General features: G+C 42.5%; 1 protein-coding gene across 1 annotated transcript in view; it reads right to left on the bottom strand.

The window, feature by feature from the left end:
* LOC139289263 (immunoglobulin superfamily DCC subclass member 3) overlaps nucleotides 1-12,952 on the bottom strand; it is a 29,800-nt gene extending 16,848 nt beyond the window's left edge. Inside the window, exons 1-6 of the mRNA XM_070910829.1 lie at nucleotides 12,904-12,952; nucleotides 4,593-4,898; nucleotides 1,879-2,023; nucleotides 1,446-1,576; nucleotides 886-1,023; nucleotides 616-774 (exon numbers count right to left, since the gene is read on the bottom strand). Of these exons, the coding sequence (XP_070766930.1) occupies nucleotides 616-774; nucleotides 886-1,023; nucleotides 1,446-1,576; nucleotides 1,879-2,023; nucleotides 4,593-4,898; nucleotides 12,904-12,952 (928 nt within the window). The remainder of the gene's footprint in view (nucleotides 1-615; nucleotides 775-885; nucleotides 1,024-1,445; nucleotides 1,577-1,878; nucleotides 2,024-4,592; nucleotides 4,899-12,903) is intronic.
* Between the last annotated feature and the right edge of the window lie 1,389 nt (nucleotides 12,953-14,341).

Here is a 14,341-nt window from a genome sequence, read left to right on the forward strand (position 1 = left end):
TCATCGAGCAAAGTGCAGCTAGGCTTAACATCTATTACACCTATCTTTGTAGCAAGACAACAGATTCTGGAAATTTGGGGTCTTAATGAGGTTCACATTATTCCGTTTTTTAAAGCTGATTCTGATAATAACTTTATATTAAATCTAAGCAAAATAAAGTGATTTAGCATTTCTCCACTGTGTTAGGAGGGTTTTGAAAGGTAGATAAGTATAAAGAAAATGTAGCTAAATAATTACATGTATACAATACGAGAATAACAGGAGACCTTTACAGATGTTTTTGCCTGCTAGTCATACATTTCTGAGAAGGGGGTTGCACTTGGACTCATAACTTCAGTATTTTTTAAATGCTGGTCTTGGCTCTGTCTTTACTGGACACAGAGAGATTATATTTCATAACGGTCTTCTCACCCGATGTAGATATTTCAGCAAAGAAGTGTATTTCCAAAACTGTTGGACTAGACTTTGTTAACAAAAGAGCCTTGTCTGTAGAGTAGGTCAATACAAAGTCAGTGACCAGTACTGGTGGCCAATGAGGAGCTCTACTGGGCCAGTAGAGAGTTCAGTGCTTTGCTCAACAACACTATATACTCTATAATCTCTATATGGCCTCACCTTGTACCACGAGTCGTCCGAGTGCAGTGCGTCTCATTCTGGTGCCGGGCCGATTGGCAGCACACACATACACCCCCGAGTGCTGCAGGGAAACATCTGAAATCATCAAGTTTCCCGTCCCCAGAACCTGGATACCCTCCACCCCAATGGAGCGTCCGTCTGATGGACACACAAACAAACAGAACAAACAGAGGAGGTTAAAACATGCTGCATGTTATGAACTAATTCTCCTCCAATCATATTCATTCCATTAGCATTTTCCAGTGGTACCTAGCCTGCTCCAGGAAACAATGGGCCTTGGGTTTCCTGTGGCGATGCACTCCAAGATGGCTGTCTGATGCACAGTGATGGTCAGATTTTGGGGTCCTGACAGAATGACTGGCTCCTTGTAGGTTCTGGGAGCTCCGCCTGGAAGAACAAAGGAAGACAAAAAGTGAATGAGGATGAGGCGATAACTGAGCCTATATTATCAGCTGGTGCTGCAGTGTCCATGTCAATCCACGATAAACTGTAGAATGTTCATTTCACTTACTTTCACATTGTCAATTATTACTATAGCACATTAAACACAAAGCTGGGGGGGGGGGGGGGGGGGGGACTTAGTTGCATGAATATGATTCATGTGGTGACAAACAAAAGTGCTCTGATGCTAGCAAGGCTATCTCGCCAACCTGAATCTTTTCTTTATTTTAATCGCCTGTATTGTTAATGATTGATTAAAATGAAATCCACTTTTGCTGGGGGGGGGGGGCATGACAGGAAAAGTTTGACAACTAGAGCCAGAGGGAATAGAACTCTGTATATCACACGCTACATGTGTGTCCACCTACCAGTGATGTTGAGCGTGGCCTCGCGGCTGTAGCGAGTGTTGGCAGTGTTGGTAGCGACACAACGGAAAACCCCAGCATCCGCCTGCCTCACGCCTGTCACCTGGAGAATACCCATTGGCAGCAGAGTGTACCTGGACAGGAGGGGAGGTCAGGATGGAGGTGAGGCACTGAATTACAAATACGCACACACACATTATACTATATGTCGTTTTAGCCATAGATGAAGCCAGTGAAATGTGTTGTATTGAAAACAACACCCCCAACTAGCACACAAGGTGTGCAAATGTACACTGTGATGTACAAGTACACTTTAATGAACATTATCTGAGTGCAGTTTGCTTTTTATAGTGCAGTTGTGGTTGTGTAGTAGCAGCCACACATACTACTGCACATACTGTCCAGCGCACTGTAGTGGTTGTGTGTATGATGTTACCTGTTGTCGGTGGTGTTGAGTGCGATGCTGTCTCTCTCCCAGGTTATATTGGCCTCAGGTACTCCGTTGATCTGACACTGGAAGCGGGCAACACCTCCTTCATCCACAGACATGGATGCTGGGTGGGTGTGGAACTTAGGAAGAGCTGAGGAGCAAACCACACAAAAATCAGCTATATTGAGGAAAGTGGATATCATTTTGAAACACTGACAGGGCACTTGTGTCTTCTGAGTCTTGTCATTATAAAGAGTATGGTCTAGACCTGTCATAAGATAACTGTTTTTGTGATTTGGCTATATAAATAAAAATTTCATTGAATTGTCAAGTCTGAGAAAAAAATGATCATTATGACGTCCCAGCTTTAGTTTGACCAAAGGTTTAGAATAGAAAGTCTGCCTAAAACAACTGTGGCTGTGGAGTTTTAAAGATTTTTTTTTCTTGAGCTTGACCTAAACTAGGGACTAAAAGTTACTACTCTGATGAGATGGTTTGTGGGCTCTATTTCATACCAGGTTTTCACTAAATTACATTTCCTATTTCCTAAATTACATTTCCTATTTCTCCACTTGTTTTTCCTGGTATGTCCAACTTTCCTTCTGTATATTGTTCATTGTTGTGTAGACTTGCATTGTTCAGAGTTTTGGGTTGGATTAGAATTATTTTTGCTAGTTGCGATCCATTTCAAAATGATGTGTAGCCTTTGTCACTATAAATCATGACATGTCTTTCACACCTAGTTTTTCTCACCACACTTGTCCTGTATATGCAAAGAAAAAAAAATCCTACTGAAGGTTTGGAATAGCCTAAAATAGCATTACCACTTCCAGGACTTCCACTCACATTCATGTACACACACACACACACACACACACACAGGATTTCTAATAACCTGGTGGCCATAATCAATAAGGGTGTATACCATAGAGGGGTCCGCAAATGAGAGAGCATCACCATAGCAACTCATTACACTGAAGTAAGACCACCTCAAGATAGCCATAATTCTCCTGGATTATCCACTCCCCCTGTTTTATTCGTCTGAGCGAAGGGGTGGGGTGGGGGAGAGAAGGTAGTACATTAAAGTAGTGTGTATGTTTGTGTGTGTGTTCAGCACATGTAGCCATGGACAGTAAAACACATGCAGTGTAATTTATAGGTTTCCCATAATGAGAAGCTGGTATGTTTTGTATCTGGGCGCCCGTTCCCACTGACAACAACGGATCAAAGAGCCCGAGGGGGGTGCAGGTTGCCAAGTATGATGCAGAGGTGTTCACCATGTGACGCATCATTTATAACAAAGACTATGGGATGTTTTGACAGAGAAAGTCAACATGTGGTGATTATCTGTGGGACATTCTCTGCTCCCTGTGCAGGTTTATGGCCTCTGGGTAAAGCAGGGATATGGATATTAAAATGCCTGAGGAAATTACCGTTTGTTATCTTCAAGTGAGTCAGAGAACAAGACTGGAGAGTGTGCAGCCTTCACACCTAAATCTAATTATGTTATTGTGTGATTATCTGTGTTTGGGTGGACATGGTTGTCTTTATCAAATGCCCATCACACAAATACAGTTTTAAAGTAAATCATGTTTTATTACAACTTGTAACGTATAGTTTGGTCCATCATTCCTACTGGATACGATAACATCTTATTTACCAGCTCTATTGCTGTGATCATCTGGAGAGTGGCTGGTTTCAGATCTATAACAAAGTCCCCCTGAGCGAGACAGAACCTCCAGAACACTTCCAAGGGAGCCATACTGTCTCTGCCTCTGCACTGTGAGCCCTCTGAAGAAATGCTCAAATAGGCACTATATGTGTATGTATAGTGACCAGAGAAGGATGTGCAAAAAGGCTCATTTTAGTTCTCTTCTTAAATAGATAGCAGGGAAATGTGATGTGAAAGTCCACTGTGATTGCATAGAAACATCTTTCATCTAAACATCCTCACTGGGTGGGCCCAAGAATCATTTTGAAATGAATCACAGCCAATTTGTAAAGTGCTACAGAAGTCATTACTCCATCTTCCCCCAAACTTCCACTTTTGTCGGTCAGTAGGTCACACTGTACCCCGTAATGATAGAATAGGCACCTGTTAGTTTAAATTCTTTCCATATTATTTCCATGTTGTTACCCCCTTATTCCCTAACTTCACATCGTGTTCCCTTGTATATTCAGTATATTTAAATTTGACTACTTGTAAGCCAATAATAATAAATTCCAAGATTTCTCCACCAGAATTTGGCTAGTGCCATAGAGAAGGCAGGTCTTCTTACAGGGAATTAAGATTTACCCCAGACATGGGGACTCATGACCACGGCCCATAATTACAACATCATTAATTAATGGACAAACAAGTAATTACTTAGAGCTGTAATTTAGATTTTGATCAGACCTCTACAGAAGGAAATTGCATTAACCAAAGAAAGAAAATGGCAATTTTGAAATTCCTTGTAATTGTGACAGCATCTCCTGATTACACAAAAGGATCTCATAATTACGATATCAGTATGTCTGCACTTCCTCTTTGCGTCTCCAGTTTCCTACTCAACTTATTTGCACTGCGAGAAACTTCCTCTGCTCGTCAGGGAATAAGATAACTAGTGACATTATTTCTTCCTATCTCTGAGGAATATTTGTACTGTTCCAAAGCACATGTATGGCACAAAAAAGTATATAGATTCAGTATGTGCTGTGTTACACTGTGAAACACTTACATGACAAATGGACTTTGGCCTTGCGGCTGACCAGCATGCCATAGCGGTTTTGGGCAGCACAGTCATACTCGCCCATATCCGCATCACTCCCCTCTCTGCGTTTCTGGAAGCTCTGGATGAAGAGAGTGCCATTCGCCAGCACCCGAACCCGCGGGCTGGTGGTTAAAGGCAACCCATTTTTACGCCATGTAACCGTGATCGGTTCCTCGCCCTGCACCCGACAGTCCAGCATGAGTGGGCGATCCCTCACCGCAATCACATCACTGGGTTCCAGCAGGAAAGACAGCTCTGAGGCCAGACAACCACCTGCAGCCGGAGAAAGACAAACACAGGTTATCAGAGAGAGAAAGGCATATTGCAACTCAGAAATGTAATCAGGTTTGTGTTTATATCCCATTAAACCATCTTGAACATTGAGGAAGTGATGGGAGGCCCAATAAAGGTAAATGGTCTCACTTATATAGTGCTTTTCACCCATTCACACACCGATGGCGACCAGTGCTGGCCTCCATTGGGAGCAACTTAGGGTTCAGTGTCTTGCTCAAGGACACACCATATGCATGGAATGAGTTGTATGTCGGAAAGCAACCTTGAACTGCAGGGGTGTTTGGTATAAAGTAATTTATGGTGGATCACCCATTTTTCAAATCCACAAACGTCCCATGGTTCCGGAGACACAGGGGGAAGGACACCAAGCCTCAGGGAACCCCACCTGAATAGCCCCGAAAAAAAACCTCACTCCACACCAAGTATTTGAGTGATGGTGCTTTGGTTTTGCAGGCGCAAAAAGTAACGCTGTTACTGAAGATGAGCTACAATGGAGGCTGAATGCCAGCGATGCATCCAGCCAGAGAGGGCAACAACAATACCCGAGCTGAGGAGGAGAACACTGGCAAGGGTTGCTGGGGTCAAATTAGAAGAGCCTCCATTGAACCAGGGGCCGGTTGTGACAATAGTGTTGTGACTATGCTTATTTGCACCCAACCCACAGTGACCTCTGTAAAAAATCACATCAGCCACCATGCATCCAAGGGCACCATCTGCCCCTTCTTATGCATCCCCTCCACCCCTCCCATCTCTTTCCGTCCTTTCAGATCCATCTATGAGGTGACTTTCCCATGCCACCAGAGCTCTTTTCCTCACCCTTGTCCCTCTCCATTGTGACCTTGGTGATGGTCTTTCAGTTTTTTTTGGTGTTAATGTCCTCATATGCAAAGAGCCTTGAACCCTTGCAATGGCTGCTTTCCGTCCCAGCTGTGAAGCAGTAACAATCGCGGTTGCACTTGAACCTGTACAATGCCTTATCCGTGTCACTATGGAGTCCTGCATCTGTTCAGCCAAATATGCCCTTTCCTTCAACTCAGCCAACAACATTCATTGTTGCTCAGCCACCATCAAGCATCACGTACCAGACACAGCAGCCTGCAATTGAACTTGACTTTGGATTGGTTTCGGTCATTTTGTGTATTTCTTTTCCCGGTGAAGTTCATTTGCACTCTGAAGGCTAGTTGATGCTGTTTGCTAATGTGTTGAACATCATCATCACATATATATTCCCATTGATTGTTATTTTTCATTAAAACCAAAAAACAAACAAACATATTCTACCTCCAACCCAATAAAATGGAATTTGGTTTGCGGTGCTCATATGCAACATTGGAAGAAAATCTGTCCTGGTTACTTAACCCTGTTACTGTTGAATTTTTCAAATGACATTTTTAAATGCTGTGAGCACTACAGTGAATGAAACACCTCCATAGTATAGGGGTGGATCTCAGACACAGGTATCTCAAAATCTGAACATATCCAACCAAAACTATCTGCATGGGTGGAGAAAATATTAAGTCTTGAAATTTGGTTCAACCAAAATTGTCACTGGCCCCCACCGTGCCTTACATCTGCACATCCAAATTAAATGAATCAATGTAAACATGGATAAAACATCCTCCACAGCAGTTACATTCAGCATAAATGCTTTGTGTTGGTTAAACCCTGATAAATGGTATGGACTGAGGTATCATGGCACTGCACTGACTTTGAGTTCTTGACAGCCCGTCAGATCATAGATTGTCACTTAAATATATTAATGCAGCCAGGGAGCTTACCCACAGCCTGAACATACAGCAGCGCTGTTCCCCCCTCCCAATGATTTCTGTCATCAGCTTCACTGATGTGTCACATAAAGACATGAGCATCTGCCCTCCTCCTAATGAGAGATCTCCCACCCAGCAAATGCAGCCAGCAGAGAGAATTGTGGGTCTACTGGTCAGCTGTGTCTGGACGGGCTGATAGAGCCCTGCAACCCTCCTGAGCCTCCCATCCCTGAGGCCTGCTAATGAAATTCAGGGCTCCCAAGAGGGGACTTGCATTGCATTCTGTGGCCACGGTTATCGAACACATGGTGTTGCAACCTATGAATGGTGCCTAAAAGGCCGGTGTTGATCTCTGATGCAGGAGAGTGTATGGATGTGGGGGGGTTGGGGAGTAAAACACAAATCAATGTAAGCTAACATAAGGTAACTTAAGGCAACGTGAGGCAACATAAAGTAATGGAATGGAAGGTAGCATAAGCTAACATAAGGTAAGGGAAGGTAATGTAAGGGTACGTAAAGAAACGAAGCGTGAGGTAATGCAGGATAATGTAACGTAACTTAAGGTAGTGTAGTTTAAGGTAATGTAACTTCAGGTAACATCATTTAAGAAAATGTGGTTTTGTGACGTAAGTCAGTGTAAGGTTCGTAATCTAGTGTCGAGTATATAGGAACAGAGTAGAGTGTAACAGGACTAAGTCAATAGTCATTTTGAGCTAACCTCTGAGACTTGTGCCTTGACACATTGGCATTGACATGGGATCAAGCCTTGTGTCCCTCACATCCAGTAGATCACTGCATCAAGATGGATGAAGAATGATAATTGTGTGTCAAGACTAAAGGATGCCAGACAACAACCTTTAAAGCAGATCCAGACCGGCGGAGTTAACTATGCAACTTCCAACAAGCTGAAGCTGCGTGAGGTATGATTAAATGCATAGCATTAGAGATTGGACCGTTTTCAATATAGGGATGGGGGAGGGGATTGTCCAGCAACCCCCACACTAGCACCCTGTGTTTGCAACCCAGAGCTCGTCAGGGGTCATGAGAGAGTCGGAGGTGGAGAGGATGGATGTGTATATGAGGGTGGGGGGCAGATTGTGTCCAGCCTGAGCTACTCTCCCAGCCCTCCGCTGCTATTGTTTAGCAGGACTGCTGCCCCTGAACTTCACAGATTTCTGTCCGCCCCACCCATAAAAAAAAGGGGACAGAGAAGAAAATCCTTTCATCAATTTATTTTCCTTTATCCTTTCTCCCCCTTCAAACATCTCTAAAATAAAGGTGGGGCCTTTGGAAAGGTCATTGGTTTGAGTCGGCAGATATGGAGATGATTCCCGTCAAAGAATCAGGACAACAGAGAGGATCCGCTGTTCACGAACTGATTGTAGACCGTGCAGCGTGCATACATATTCCTCGGCAGGACACTTGATAGGTTGAGTAAGGGTGTGTGTGTGTTTGTGGAAAATAACAATATAGTTACAAATAACATGAATAAGAATTAACTACCTTCAAAGCAATAGAGGCAAACATAGCTCTTTGCAAACTAAGCTGATAAGTTACAAATTTAGGAAAGCCCTTATGGCAGCACTGAATATGTAGCATTTAAATCACTCAACATATTTGAAGACGCCACAACTGAAGTACATCGATGAAGCTAACACAAGACAGCAACCACGCGGTGCCCTCCATCAGAATTGGGAGCTTAGAAGGTAATTAAGGCAAAACGGTGAAATAACCGACCATGAACGAGCCCAGTGACTAAATGCTGCATCACAACCCTGAGGGAACATGAAAACAACTTGCATTCTGGTCATTTACGCACAACAGTTGGGGGAAACTGTGTCCAGAAGGGTAGTTTCTCACAGTCTCTGTTTGAAAGGCAACTTCTGAGGGCTGCATTGATTTGAGCTAGGAATGACGAGCAAAACGAAACTGAGAAATAGTTCTCATTAATCCCTTGCAATGGTCGCGGTTAGAGGTGAGAATAAGAAACAAGGAGAATAATCTGACATACCATTAAAGCAAAGGTTTGATGTTAGATTCAAACAATAACAAATCAGAGCACATGCAATATCATATATTCTAATATTCCCCTTTCTTGTTTTCCACTGCCCCTGACTGATTTAAACGATGAATGTGCAGTTGAAGGTCTGTGCTGGCATGAAGCCTTTTGCCCCCGGGGCTTCCTCCATTGTCCTCGTAATGGGGGTAAAACTCTCCTTGCTCAGAGACGGCAAGTTTTCTCGGCTGTGTTACACAAACATGCAGTTGTAGTTGCTGCGATGGGTCTGCTCATGTCTTTTGTTTAGGCCAACTGTGTCATATGCCAAGTTGAACGTCTCAACACTGAGTTTTTCTGAGAGATGAGTGGAGATAAAAACATGCTTGTGTCCATGACTCAAAGTGCAGTTAAAACAGTTAACAGGCATAGTTTTAAGACAGCTCAAACTATAAAAAAAAAACCTGAGTACCAAAACAGTACTATTTTTGGTGCCTTACTTTGAGAAATATAAGCCAGTTTCTTACAAATCCTTTATTCATTTAACAATAAACAAACCAAAATTTGATGAAACTGGCTACGTTTTAATTGAAATCAAGAACTATCTGATCAAACAGTTAACAAGATTATGAATCTGCGAGCTTTCTGTACTTCTGACAGTTTTTTGAATCTCTGTGCTTCAGACTAGTTTCAGTTTGGACCAGTACCAACAGATACATTGAGGTTTGGTATCCATCCCTATTCGACATTCTCTCACAGAACTTCATTTCATTTTGTAAATATCCTGAATGTTAAACCTACAAAATGTATATTACATGATATAAAGAGTGTGAGTTTAATCTTTGAAAATCAAGGTAGGATCGGGCTCAATCTTTTTTTTTTACAACATTGATGAGATGCTTAGCCCATCCTGGGACCCAGTATGTCCCATCTGTATTTGGGGGCTGCTTTTTTGTTGTCAGTGCAGATGTAAAAAGCTTGACCAAAAACAGGGTCCCCACCAGGTGGATCAATAAGCAATAATCTCGAATGCGATGGAGAGGAGGTCTCTTTGTTTGTCCTGCAGTTTTAATCAGTGAGGTGTCAGCTCACAGAATGGGTGCAGAAACTCTTATTAGGGAAATCTCATTATCAACAAAAAGCCAGGCAGGACACTCGGACATAAGCAGCCAGTTGAGAGCACTACTGGACAAATGAGGCTGTCATTTAATGGGACAATAATAGTAGTAGAGGAAGATAACTCAGTATAATCAGTTATAGGCTCCTATGCCATTGTTGTGAATTCTATGCGACCACTGAATTTACTGGTTAAAACTCAAAGTTACAGCTTATCTGGAAAAGTTATGAAGTCTAACAATACATAAAGGAAGGACTCTTTCAATGGTCGGAATGAACAGAATGACTGATTACAGCAAGCAAAACCTGTTTCAATGTTCATATGGGCACCTGACTATTGTTTTTAAGACAGACTTGAAAAATTGTGAGCTTATCCTGTGCCGAAAACAGGCCAGCTCCTCCGACATCTATATTCAGTCCCAAAACTTTCACCGAAACTTTCAAACTTTTCCTTCCAATTGGCTATATTTCACCTGAGCTCCACGCTGTTCACCAGCAGCACCATGTTCCACAGTTTACACCGTTTCACACAATCACCCTGGGAGCTGCCTCACACAACCACAGCACAAAATTCAACTCGAATCAGCTCATGATGCATGCTGGCCTTCGATGGTCTAAGGTGCTGCTTGATTGGTCAAAGATTTGATGGTTATGGTAGTAACAGACTTGTACCATGATGGTCAAGCTGGTTACAAAGCTAGATCGTGCTTTCTAACCAGCTGGAAATGTGCTGGTCATGATCACTATAACTACTAGTGAAGCTGATGACCAGCGTTGGATTTATTTTTAGTACATATTCATCCTGCCTTGTCGAACCGTCAATTATCAGAAGTTGCTCAGTCATGCTCCTACTGTCAACCACTCACTGGCGTTGGACATATGGCTGTGAGAATTCCCTTAGAATTCTCAAGTTTTACCTGGGTGGAAAGTGGAGCTGCAACAAATTATTCAATAAATCGATTATTCAAAAGAACATTTGCTGGTTCCAGCTTCATAAATGTAAAGATTTGCTGCTTTTCTTTGTCGTTTACGATAGTAAGTGAAGAGTCTTTGGGCTTTGGACTGTTGGTTGGACAAAAGAAGCATTCTGAGGGCGGGACTTTGGGCACTTTTCACAATTCTTTGACATTTTATAGACTAAACGATGAATTGTGACAATAATCGATGGTGAAAATAATCGCTAGTCACAGCCCTAGTGGAAATATAAAGAATTAGGGATTTCACAAATCCTTCCAAGTAAATGTTAGATGAGGGGCCTCTACAGTAAGGCCTCCAAATCATAGCATTAGCCTAAACTCTCCACTGATTGAGAAGTTATCAGTTATCACACTGCAGGAAGCCCCAGCCACCACAGGCCCTTTGTGTCCCTGCTATGGATTAAAGGGGTGTTACTGCTGGCCTTGTACATCGCGGACAGTGTGTGTGTGGAGCCCTGACAGGGGAGGGTTGTTGAGGACACGGTCATGGGCAGCTGTAGGGGGATTACCTACACACATATCTTTAATAAGGTCTCAATCTGAGTGCAGACTGGTGACAGTGTTATGGAGATGAGGGTGGGAAGGTCAGGTCACTGAAGGCTGAGAACTTGGGGGGCCTATTGTGTCTGTGGTCCCCCCCCCCCCCACAGACTGCTCTGCTGACCAGGACAACCTAGAGACCTACCCCCTCCTGAAGGTCAGAGGCCACTGACTCTAATGCGTTACTGTGGTCTGAGCTAAAGACAGAGACTCCTACAGCGTCTGCTCTGCTCCCCTTCTCATGCAAAGCTGCTCTGTTTTTCCTCAAATACATTTTTTGTGTTCCAATTTACAACTTTGTGGGTTATTTTGAAGGTTTACCATGGTATGACCATGCCTGGAAAACACCTGGAAAATTACGATGACTTGACCCTCAGGGTTTCAGTTTTCTTTTAAATGCTCTTTTTTTATTGTTTGGAGATATGAATATATGAATAAATTAGCACTGGGTTCGGAAATTAATTCTGGGTACAGAAAAAGTGGTTTTTGGCTGCCCCAAAAATACACCAAAAACTAAACCCTGATTCAAACACTTAAATCAAGCTAAACATTTAAAAATGAAAAGCCCACTTACTAGCTTTTTCTGGAGCTTTCAACTGCACTATACAATCTTCCATCCCAGATGGAGTTTGCTTATTAAAGTCTTCAGAAAAAGGTAGTGAGCTTTTTATTTATTTGTAAAACTACTGTTTGTTGAAGAATAAACTATCTTGCTTTGTCAAACAGTGGTTGGTGGCCTTCAATTTGAATATTTTAGTGTTTATTAAAGATTAACAATTACATCTTATGCATGTATATTACTATTTTTGAGTTATTTGGAGGAGACCCCTGTTATCCATCCCCCAAATAAATCTCCATTCTCCAAAGCCTTCTGCTTTCACTCTTTTGGTGGGAAGAAAGTGACACAAAATTGCATAATGTTCTTCAAAAAAGTTATTCAACATTTTCAATGCAACAGCTTTAAATGGACTATGAGGTATGTTTGCATTTATATACCACAACATTGTACATTCTTAGTCTTCGGAAATAGCAGTTTGACCATAAATTCGTATCAGACCACGGTCCACTTGGTTTTTCTGAAGCTTGGGGCCACAAGAGGTGGCTGAAAGTGCAGGAAAGACCAAATGGATGTTGTGGTAAGAATCTTTGTCAAATTTGCGTTCATCACATCCACAGTTCTTGTGCAACTTGATACTTAGTTCCAGTTTATATCCAGATGTTAACACTCACTTTGAGTTTGCATATTTGTGCAGGGGATCAGTGAAAATCGGTTCTCATCCATGTAGATACTGACAAGAGTTTCCAGTCACCTGGACTGAGTGGAACTGTTCTATGGGGAACAATTGGATCTTCAACAGGGAAACTGTTATGATAGTGATTATGGATTTCAACTGGATAATTCTTAACTTAGGTGCCAAACATTTGACTTCCAGTTTACTGAAAGTCAAAGTCAAAGCAGCAACAGAAGAGCTGCAGCAGCATCCTCTGCTTTCTGGACTTGACAGTTCCCCAAATTCTAACCCCATGCCGTCCAATAGCTGAACCAAGCTACACTACAGTACTGAATTTAAAAGCTAAACTGTACTTACTCAAACAGTAGAGAGCTGCCAGGCAGGTGAGAAGGATTGTTGGTTTCATTTTGGTTTTCTTCACTCCAACCTACTGGACTTCAAAGCTTCTTCCCCTTCGAACTGTCAAAAACAAATAGATTTTAAAAAAAGTAATCCAAATGGAAAGGTGTCTTGTTGTCCTCCAACTATGTATCTTCTTTGGCGATAAAGCTAAAATTTGTATTGTTTTGTGTTAAAGCATTGTCATTCCATTAGCTTCCCTGGTCCCAAGGGTTCGGCCCACGGAAGGCTGCTGGTCATGTCCAGAGCTACTCTGAGAATAGTGCGAGGAAGACACCTCAGCTCGGACATCTCATTAGTTATTCAACCTCATTGTGGTCACTGACAAAGCGGCTTTCACCGGCTGCTTCAGGTTGGTCCCCCATGAACCAATCACAGCCCCTGGGTGACAGAGGGGTGGCGGCTCAGCCAGGGAGGGATGATTGATATTCATTCAAACAGAGGGCTGCTGGCCAGTCGCTTTTGCCCCGCCCCCTGCCTGATGGGCCAGCTGTGGCCTGAGCTGGACACACTGCTCCCAGCCAGGCTGAAGGAGCCCACTCTGACCCTACAAAGCTTTTATTAGAATAAATGCATGATGTTTTCAAGTAGGTGTCATGAGATTGGAAAACATTCTGAATTCACATTAAATGGTTTTCTTTAAAGAAACCCTCAAACTGTTTGCAAGTTTGAACAGGGACACATTTTCTATTGTTTTGGCTTGGACAAACGATCACTATCACAGGTCAAAGTGCTGAGTTTCAGCTTTAAGGGTGTTCGAGGATGGTCAATTGAGGACCTTTTTATACCAGCCCAGCATCATAGCCATCAAGTCCTCAAAGGATGATTCTGCACCTCACAATTGTACAGCAGTAGTTGTGTGCCCTTTATGTAGATAGAAAGTTTGGGTCCAGAGGTGAGGGTACAGGATGGGTGTGTAGAGCGTCTGACTTTGATGCAGAAGACTGGCATTTGTGTCCTTTCAGAGAACAATAATAATTGTAATTAATTGCATTGATTGATTTAGCCTTTAATGCCTTTTTATTAATCATAAACACAATCTCCCCTAACCCTAACCAGGTGTATCAGTTGCTTAACCCTCCTATAACTTATCTGCTATACACCCTAATCTTTAACCTTAACCTTTACCATACTGTGGTTGCCATACGCAGATACTGTAGAAAGAGATCATTTTAAAAACATTGTCACTGAATGTAATTTAGGGTTTTGCGTAGTCGTCCAATATTGACGTTCTGTCTGGCAATAGGTTGAGTCCCCTAATTTTATGAGAATGATCCTAAACATACTTTTCATACATAAAATTAATTTATTAGTCCACAATTCAACTCACATTTCTCCCACACACTTGGGGACAGTTTATGGTTCAGTGCCTTGCTCAAGGACACTTCAACATGTA

This window comes from Enoplosus armatus, chromosome 8 (assembly GCF_043641665.1).
Source record: "Enoplosus armatus isolate fEnoArm2 chromosome 8, fEnoArm2.hap1, whole genome shotgun sequence".
NCBI lineage: Eukaryota > Metazoa > Chordata > Actinopteri > Centrarchiformes > Enoplosidae > Enoplosus > Enoplosus armatus.